A 9,975-nucleotide genomic window follows, 5' to 3' on the forward strand; every position below is an offset into this window, starting at 1 on the left:
GTTACATGAAGGTGTGCTCAAGAGGAATGAGTAGTGACATTGCAATGAATTCTCCTTATGGTTTCCAGTGTCTGATCTGCTTCCCTGATAAATTCATTCCTAATGAACTCAAACAAATGTGTGTGTGTGTGTGGCTGCATGCGCTCTAAACCCTTTGGAACGTTTATCAGGGCTAAAGTTCCACAGAACATAAGAGCAGTCCAGCAATACAGCAGACCCTTCTCCCCACAATGCCTGCACCAAACATGATACCATGGCCAACTCTTTTCTGCATGTACAAAATCCATATCCCTCCATTCCCAAGAATATCCATGTGCCTATCCAAAAGACATTGCAGGAAGGTTGTGGAGGATTTTGAAAAGGATGAGGGGATTTTACCAGAATGATTAAGAACTGCAGACTGGAGATCGAAGGTTACACAGAAAAGCTGGAGAAACTCAGCCAGAATGAAATAGGCAACGTTTCGGGCCGAAACCCTTCTTCAGACGTCTGAAGAAGGGTTTCGGCCCGAAACGTTGCCTATTTCCTTCGCTCCATAGATGCTGCTGCACCCGCTGAGTTTCTCCAGCTTTTCTGTGTAACCTTTACCAGAATGATGCCTGGATTAAGGGGTATTAGTTACAGTTTAGTTTAGTTTATTGTCTCGTGTAGTGAGGTACAGTAAAAAGCTTTTGTTGTGTGCTGGCCAGTTAGCGGAAAGACGATACATGATTACAATCGTGCCGTCCACAATGTAGAGATACAGGATAAAAGGAATAACGCTTAGTGCAAGATAAAGTCCAGTAAAGTCTGATTAAAGATAGTAGGCTTGGGAGAGGTTGAACAGACTTGGACTGTCTTCTCTGGAATGCCTGAGTTTGGGAGGAGACCTGATGGAAGTATATACTTTTTTTTTTTTTTTTCAAAATAGACTTTATTCAATTGATAAATATATACAATTCATGAACCATTCGAACAAAAAATTCATCCGACATTTTCGGAGACTATACAAATTTTTTTCAGTACAATATTTTTACATGTGTCAAATTCCACCAAAACTGTCCACGGATATACAATTATGATCATTATAGATAGGGTGGATCTCGGAATCTTTTTCCCAGGATAGAAAGATCAAATACTAGAGGGCATAGCTTTACGGTGAGAATGGCAACGTTTAAAGGAGATGTATGTGGCAAGTTTTTTTTACACAGTAGTTTAGTGAGTGCCTGGAGCGTACTGCCAGGGGTGGTAGTGGAGGGAAAGATTGATCACGGCATTTAAGAGACCTTTGGATAGGCAAATGAGTATGGGTCATGTGCAGGCAGATAAGAGTTAATCTTGAAATCATGTTCGGCACAGACATTGTGGACTGAAGGGCCTTTTCCTGTGCTTTGCAGTTTCACGTCCTATGAAAGGCTAGCGCGGGGTGGAAACACTCGCAGACAGCCCGATCACAGCACCTGGTTTTATGCCATAATGTTTGAACCTGTTTATAAGTTGTGTCCGTTCAGAAAATCAGCCCTTTGTATGTAGTTTTGGCACTTCCACAGTGTACCTGCAGCCTTCCAAAGGTTTAGAACTATACCAATAAACATTAACTGGCTCTTTCACAAATGTCCACATTTCATTTGGTCAAGATTGCATGCATTATTAAGCTAGGAACTCTGTTTAAACCCTTAACATCTCACCTTGGTGCATTGCTTCTTCCATTTTCTTGCTTCTGCACGCAGTTTGCATTAGTTGATTTTGACACCAGACCAACTATGCTCTGGTTACCAGTGGGACAGCTTGCTGTTGCCTCCACCGTTGTGTCTCACTTTACTCTGCTGAAGTTTTACCGTGTGTCTCTTTCTCTCCTTAGTTGCGCAGTAAGGATTTGTGATTTGTATTTGTTCATCCAGGTAAGCTTTCATATGAATTAAAGCATATGAAGCTTATGTTATCACCTCATTTGCGTTTCCGGGGCTGATTTCCCTCTCATTTGCGCAGAGCAGGGTACAAAGTGCTAAAGCATCATGGAGATTTTTAATCAAATTCCCACCTTGGCTACTTCTGTCCTTTCAAAATCATGTATCTCCTGCCCCAGAAAATTGACATTTTACTACTCTTTAATCCAAATACTCATCTGTCTGGTCCACAACCCGTCCAATTGGCAACCATGCACAAAAGTTGGAATGGCAACTCCAAGATGGGAAGAATTCAGCAAGTGATAAGGCTTGAAGGCAAAAGGCAAAAGATAAGGCAGAAGGCAAAATAGTGGCCCAGCTGGTAAAGCCACTGCCTCACAGATCCAGAAACCAAGGTTCGATCCCATCTGTGTTGCGTTTTCACGTTCTCCCTGTGACCACATGGGTTTCCTTTGGATGCTCAGGTTTCCTCCCACATCCCAAAGAAGTGCAAGTTTTCAGGTTAATTGGCTTCTGTAGATTTCCCCTAATGTGTAGGCAGTGGATGAGAAAGTGGGATAACATAGAACTTGTGAACGGGTGATTAGTGGTCAGAGTGGACTCGGTGGGCTGATTCCAGACAGTATCTCTAAACCAAATTAAATCTACGATCATTTAACCATTAGATAAAGCTCAGCTTACACTCCTTCAGACTGGATCATTCAGTCAGCATGGATTTATGAAGGGGAAATCACGCTTGACTAATCTTTTGGAATTTTTTGAGGATGTAACGAGTAAAATGGATAAGGGAGATCTAGTGGATGTGGTGTATTTGGACTTTCAAAAAGTCTTTGCAAGGTCCCACACAAGAGATTAATGTGCAAAATTAGAGCACATGGTATTGGGGGTCGGGTATTGACATGGATAGTGAACTGTTGGCAGACAGGAAGCAAAGAGTAGGAATTATCAAATCTTTTTCAGAATGGCAGGCAGTGACTAGTGGGGTGCGCAAGGCTCGGTGCTGGGACCCCAGTTGTGTACCATATAAATTTACTATTTAGACGAGGGAATTTAATGCAACATCTCTAAATTTGCAGAAGACACAAAGCTAGGTGGCAGTGTGAGCTGCGAGGAGGATGCTATGAGGATGCAGGGTGACTTGGATAGGTTGGGCGAGTGGGCAGAAGCATGGCAGATGCAGTTTAATGTGGATAAATGTGAGGTAATTCACTTTGGTGACAAGAACAGGAAGGCAGATAATTATCTGAATGGTGTCAGATTAGGAGAATGGGAGGTACAACGAGACCTGGATGTGCTTGTACATCAGTCACTGAAAGTAAGCATGCAGGTACAGCAGCCAGTGAAGAAAGTCAATGACATGTTAGCCTTCATTATCGAGAAGATTTGATTTTATGAGCAAGGAGGTCCTAATGCAGTTGTACAGGGCCCTGGTGAGACTGCACCTGGAGTATTATGTGCAATTTTGGTCTAATCATTTGAGGAAGGACATTATTGCTATTGAGGGAGTGCAGCGTAGGTTCACCAGGTTAATTCCTGGGATGGGTGAACTGACGAATGATGAAAGAATGGGTCGACTGGGCTTGTATTTGCTGTAATTTAGGATGAGTGGGGATCTTTTGGATACATATAAAATTCTTAGAGGATTGGACAGGGTAGATTCAGGGAAAATGTTTCCGATGTTGGGGGAATCCAGAACTAGGTTTAAGAATAATTGATTGGCCATTTAGGACAGATGAGGAAAAAAGTTTTCATCCAGACAGTTGTGAATCTGTGGAATTCTCTGCCACAGAAGGCAGTGGAGGCCAATTCACTGGATGCGTTCAAGCGGGAGTTAGATTTAGCTCTTAGGGCTAAGGGAATCAAGGGATGCGGGGGAAAAAGCCGGAACGGGATAATGATTTTGGATGATCACCCGTGATCATATTGAATGGCGGTGCTGACTCGAAGGGCTGAATGGCCTACTCCTGCACCTATTTTCTATGTTTCTATGTAACTCTCAGTCTGAAGAAGGGTCTCAACCCAAAACGTCCCCTATTCCTTTTCTCCAGAGATGCTACCTGACCTGCTGAGTTACTGCAGCCTTGTGTAAACCAGCATCTGCAGTTCCTTCCGACACCCTCAGAAGTAATCTTGGTTCAACACTTGAGGAAGGGGAATTTAAAATGGTACAATACACGTTAATGTGACTGGGGGTGGGAGTGTGCTTAAGGTGGGCATAAGGGCAAGGACCCCCTGTTCATATTTATCAAGAGTTATGCATATCCTATTAATCTATCATGCAAATGTTTCAAGCTGATCTCCCAAATGAATCAAACTTCAACTGTGCACCCTCTAACTATGACGACAGGAATTGTATTCCCTTAAATGCAAAGTCATTGTTATCACAGCAAGAAGCAGGCCCTTCAGCCTGCCAAGCGCATGCCAACCATCTATACTACCGGTCCCATTTATCAGCACAGCCTCATAATTTGGCCAGCACAGTGGCACAGCTGCCTTACAGTGCCAGAGACACGGGTTCAATCCTGACTATGGGTGCTGTCGGTACGGAGTTTCCACGTTCTCCCTGTGAATGCGTGGGTTTTCTCCGGGTACTCCGGTTTCCTCCCACATTCCAAAGACGTGCAGGTTTGTAGGTCAATTGGCTTTGGTAATATTGTAAATTGTTCCGAGGGTGCAGGACAGTGCTAGAGAATGGGTGATCAAAACATGTGACAATAATAAAGCTGAAACTATACCTCAAGTGTCATCCCAAGGTCCCCTGGCCGGTTTTGCACAGCAAATTTCGCCTCAATTCATGCCTCCTGTGTGGCCCGGTAATGAATGACACGGGGACCGAGGTCGGTGCGCACACTGGAAACAGACACATCCACCCCTCTACCCTGTGGGTACACCCCAGTCTCCAGCCTTTGTTGGCACAGTTAGTACTTGAACCCTTGCATTTGAGAGGAGAATTGGTCCCTCAGTGTTATATTATTGTGTGTGGCCTACCCTTCATCATCACAGCGAGGTATTTGCTGGTGGAACGAGATGAAGTGGTAATATCATCATGTGCATTTTAACATTTATTTGAAACTAATGCCAATCTCTAGCACTTTTAACTACTTCCAATCGAAACACCATGGAAACTATACGGAACCTGTCTTGGTGCAGACGGCAAGTGGTGGATTTGGAGGTTTGTCTGGTTTGGGTAAGCTGGTGAACTTTTTGATTAAAGTTATTCCAAACTCATTATTTTGGGATGAGTTGAAAAAAGAAGAGGAATTGTTTGTTATATTTGTTTAGGCTTCCTTTGTACACCAATATTTGTTATAAACTGTGTATATTCTGTACCTTTGTTCTTGATTTGAACATGTAACCTGAGTTTTCAGTGGAAAGCAGGACCACAGGAGTGAAGTCAAGAGTGTTTAGTGTCATATGTCACATTTGGGCGGCACAACAACACAGCGGTAAAGTTGCTGCCTCACAGTGCCAGAGACCCTGGTTCGATCCTGACTATAGGTGCTGCCTATACGGAGTTTGTATGTTCACCTTGTGACCGCGTGGGTTTTCTCCGGGTGCTCCAGTTTTCTCCCCGACTGCAAAGATGTGCCGGTTTGTAGGTTAATTGACTTTTGTAAATTGCAAATTGTCCCCAGTGTGCAGGATTGTGATAGTGTACGGGGTGATCACTGGTCGGTGCGGACTCGGTAAGCCAAAGGCCCCATTTCCATGCTGTATCCCTAAAGTCTAAAATAAAGTCTAAATGTCCCGAAACGGAAAATGAAATTCTTAGTTGCAGTTTTGCTGGAGTTGGAATTGCTGAGAGGTCCCCAACCTTTCACAGAGTAGTAGGGATTGGCCCTTCTGTCATGTACCTTCTGTCTGATCCAATGTTCAATGTCTGTTCCTTAATCCCAGAAGGAAATTATCCAGTTAGTATCATTGTTTACTATAATCAAATTGACGCTGCTTTTCCATCATTGGAACATTGAGCATACTTCAGACTGGTTAAAAGTCAGATATTTAAATGCTTATTATCTTCAGCCACAGGCTATGGTACTCCAGCATGCTGTGTCTTCTTTTGTAAATCAGCATCTGCAGTTCCTTGTTTCTATATTTTATAGCTCCACTGCGAATTCTCTGAGAAGATCTCCTCCTCTCTCCCAGAAGGGTCCAGACCAGAAAGGTCATCTATCCATGTTCTGCTGGGATGCTGCCTGACCCGCTGAGTTACTCCAGCATGATGTGTCACTGTCTTATTTATCTTCTTTCCTTAGTTCTGGCCTCATCACACACTGATGTCATTATTATTAAAGAGGCATAGTTATACAGCATGGAAACAGGCCATTTGGCCCAACTCGTCCAAGATGCCCCATTCAATCCATGTCCAAGATGCCCCATTTAATCGAGTCCCACATCTGCATTTGGCCCATATCCCTCTAAACCTTTCAGATCCATCTAGCAATCCAAATGACTTTTAAATGAGCCAAGAGTGTTTATCAAATGTCCTAAAACGGAATTATTAAAATCATATTGTACAACAGATACAGTTTTAATTATGAATATCACTGTCTGTAAGGTTATCGTAAAGACTAGACAAAAAAAAATTGATAAACAAAAAATGAAGATGTTGTACAAGTTCAACTGAAAACCATTTTGCTGTAAAATTTGTTTAAAAAAATTAGAAAATATTATGTCAAGTGAGTTTAATTGTCATATGCATCGGCAATGGATCAATGAAATTATTATTATTTGCTGCATCTTTATAACACAAAATTCATACAATATTCATAATACAATAAGTTAATAATTAATAATACTAGGAGACCATCATAGTGCAATACCAAAGTCTGTATTGCAACCAAAGACACGGCCCATAGAAGATCACAGCTGATGAGGTTAGTGTTGTGCAGATGGTTGCTGGGGAGAAGCTGTCCTTAAACCTGGTGGTCACAGTTTTTAGACTCCTGTACCTTCATCCCAGCAGTGAGATGAGAGAGTAGCCAGGGTGGTATGGATCTTTGATGATATTGGCTGCCTCTTTGAGGCAGCGCCTCCTATAAAACCTTTGAGAGTGGGGGAGGTCAGTACCAGTGATGGACCAGCCAGTGTTCACTACTCTCTGTAGTCTCCTTTGTTCCTGGGCGTTCGACTTACTGAACCAGAAGGTGTGCCAGCATTGTACCAAATGGACAGTTGGTCAATGAAACCCCTTTAGGTCTGGAATCAGAGTGGGTGTCACAGATGAATAAAAGATAGACAGGTTTTCAACAATTGCCAATAAATAACTACAGCTTAAAGTACTGGACAAATATTCCCAAATATAAAGCAAATTAATTCATGAGGGGAACCAGATAAACCTAACACCGATATTTCGCAAGTTAATTTCAAACTGCAGTGCCTCCTGTAGATCCCTTCCAGGGTGAACGGGTCAGTACTTGTGATGGACCGGCCAATCAAATATTTGAAATTTTAAATGTTGAAATTTCACATCTCAAATATCTTCCAAATATTTTCAGCAGTCACGGTGGTGCAGCGGTAGAGTTGCTGCCTTACAGCAAAATGCAGTGCCAGAGATCCGGGTTCGATCCCGACTACGGGTGCTGTCTGTACGGAGTTTGTACGTTCTCCCCGTGATCTGCGTGGGTTTTCTCCGGGATCTTCAGTTTCCTCCCACACTCCAAAAATGTACAGGTTTATCGGTTAATTGGCTTGATTAATTGGCGTGATAAAAATGTAAAATTGTCCAAGTTGGTGATATGCAGAGAACTGCTCTGCCGATTACAAAATTCAGAAGGTTCAGAAGTGATGGGGATGTTGGGAACTCTTTTCCAAAATGGTATCGGTGGATGACTGATTTTTCCTGCACCATCTGATCTTGGTTTGATTAAACCTGGTCCTTAAGACACCAGGTCTTTTAGGGAAGCTGAACTCTTGTTTGTTACCTTGCAGGTGGCTTCCAGTTCCATGAGCTGATGCTTCAGGGAATGCCGCTCGGTATCATACGCTTATACGTCGGCTCAGAGAGTGTATTAACACCGCCGTGAGGTGGCCAGGCAACTCGTTCTCTCTCTCTCTCTCTTCTCGGATCCGAATGTGATTGTGGTTTATTGTTAGAGTTTGACTGTGCTTTCATTGTTCACAAACTTGCAATGGTTTGGCTTTGAGCTGCCAATCCACATCTTGTACACTGACCCCTGGACTTGGAGATGATTTAATATATAAATGGATAACTGTAACAAGGTGGCTTGTTTTTCAGAAGGGGAAGTGGGGGGAAGGAATTATGTTTGTTTACAGACATCTAGAATAGAGATTAAGTCTTGCATGCTGAATTATAGTGCAAGTATTGAAAGATTTGAGTAATGTTGTTATGAACACAGCCTATTAGTAGATTCTTCATTCAAAGGCGATAAAAACATTGTCTTTTAACAATTATGGTGTGCACAATCAATGTCTATACACTAATAGGCTGCCTCTGTTAAATGTGTTTGTTTGAAGATTTATTTGATAGTCAATCCATGGTCTGAATGTCCTGTGTTAACAAGGCTCTTGCTGTGCACAGATCCCACTGCAATCCTCTGCTCTTTAACTGATGGTCACATTCACTTGCTCTGCCTGCATTCACAAACTACTTGTCCACCAAAGATAGACACAAAATGCTGGAGTAACTTGGCACGCCAGGCAGCATCTCTGGAGAAATTAGGCAACATTTTGGGTTGAAACCCTTCTTCAGACTGGGAGTCAGGAGAGGGAGAGAAAATGGAGACTCTGAAATGTTCTCCCAACTCCAAGCCAATGGAGACTCTCTCTTAACGCACGTTGTGTAAATCCCGAAAAAACATTAAACATCTGTCTCAAATCATCTGTGATTTCGAGTTTCCCTCTCCCCTGACTCTCAGTCGGAAGAAGGGTTTCGACCCAAAATGTCACCTATTCCTTTTCTCCATGGGGATATGTGGAGAAAGCTGGAACGGGGGTACTGATTTTGGATGGTCAGCCATGATCACATGGATGGTAGTGTTGGCTTGAATGGCCTACTCCTGCAACTATTTTCTATGTTTTTTTCCAGAGATGCTGCCTGGCCCACTGAATTACTCCAGCATTTAGTGTCTGCTTTCAGTGTAAAATCAGCATTTGAAGTTCCCTCCTGCACACTACTTGTTCACCATGTTCTGCAGACTCTGAAATGTTCCCCCAACTCCAAGCCAATGGCAACACTCTTTCATTACTCACGTTGTGTAAATCCCTCTCAATGTTAAACATCTTTCTCAAATCTTCTGGGAGACTTCTGTTGATGTTGATAGGTACCATTGTAAAGTGCTGTAACATCTTTATTGCGTAAATCTGGCTTTGAAAATGGTAAATAAATGCCTTAAATTACCTTTTGTACTTTTTTTTCTGCATTGATTATTGATGCAACACTGATTATTTTCAAAGGTTTAATGGTATTTGATTGTCACATCTGCCTACGTACAACAACATTCCTTTTTTGCGTACAGTTCAGTAAAAAAATGTAACGATTTTCAACATAGAAGTATCAACACATTAAAAACCACAGTAGACCACCAGTAGTTGCTTCAGGTCAGGGGCTGCCTGGCGTGGAGCAACATCCCCCCAGAGAATTCAGGATCTTGGATCCCTTGATTTATCCCATGGGTGCTACCTGCCTGAACAGTGGCGTTCTGGGAAAACTAGAATCCGCTAACTAATTCTCTCACCGACAAAATCCCTAGAGCGGTAGTGACAGCACTTCGAAGGTGGAACGTCGAGATGGTTTGAGAACATCACACTGCTCCACAGAACAGAGGCATCATCTGATGGTCCATCACGTGCATCAAGACCATCATCACAAGTCCATCTCCCATCATCCATCACGTTCGTCAGGTTCTCATAAGTTCAGCCCATCATGCCTACACCGCAATTCAATCATGGCTGATCTATCTTTCCCTCTCAACCCCATTCCCCTGCCTTCTCCCCATAGCCCCTGAAACCCTTACTAATCATGAATCTATCAATCTCCGCCTTAAAAATATCCCTTGACTTGGCCTCCACCATCACAAGGTATGATCATCCAGATTTTGTAAAGGATTTTGAGAAAAGTTTCTTCATT

At 42.7% G+C, this 9,975-nt stretch overlaps 1 protein-coding gene across 5 annotated transcripts in view; it reads left to right on the plus strand.

Annotated features, from left to right (window-relative positions):
* Positions 1 to 9,250, plus strand: part of mybpc1 (myosin binding protein C1) — an 88,374-nt gene extending 79,124 nt beyond the window's left edge. For 4 of the 5 annotated variants that reach the window (XM_055650523.1, XM_055650524.1, XM_055650525.1 and 1 more), the window contains one exon: positions 7,818 to 9,250. In XM_055650523.1, the coding sequence (XP_055506498.1) occupies positions 7,818 to 7,912 (95 nt within the window). In that variant the 3' untranslated portion in view covers positions 7,913 to 9,250. Of the gene's footprint in view, positions 1 to 1,840; positions 1,881 to 7,817 lie in introns of all 5 variants that reach the window. The other variant, XM_055650526.1, reaches the window with a different exon arrangement.
* Positions 9,251 to 9,975: the final 725 nt, after the last annotated feature.

Source organism: Leucoraja erinacea, chromosome 19 (genome assembly GCF_028641065.1).
Source record: "Leucoraja erinacea ecotype New England chromosome 19, Leri_hhj_1, whole genome shotgun sequence".
Classification (NCBI taxonomy): Eukaryota; Metazoa; Chordata; class Chondrichthyes; order Rajiformes; family Rajidae; genus Leucoraja; species Leucoraja erinaceus.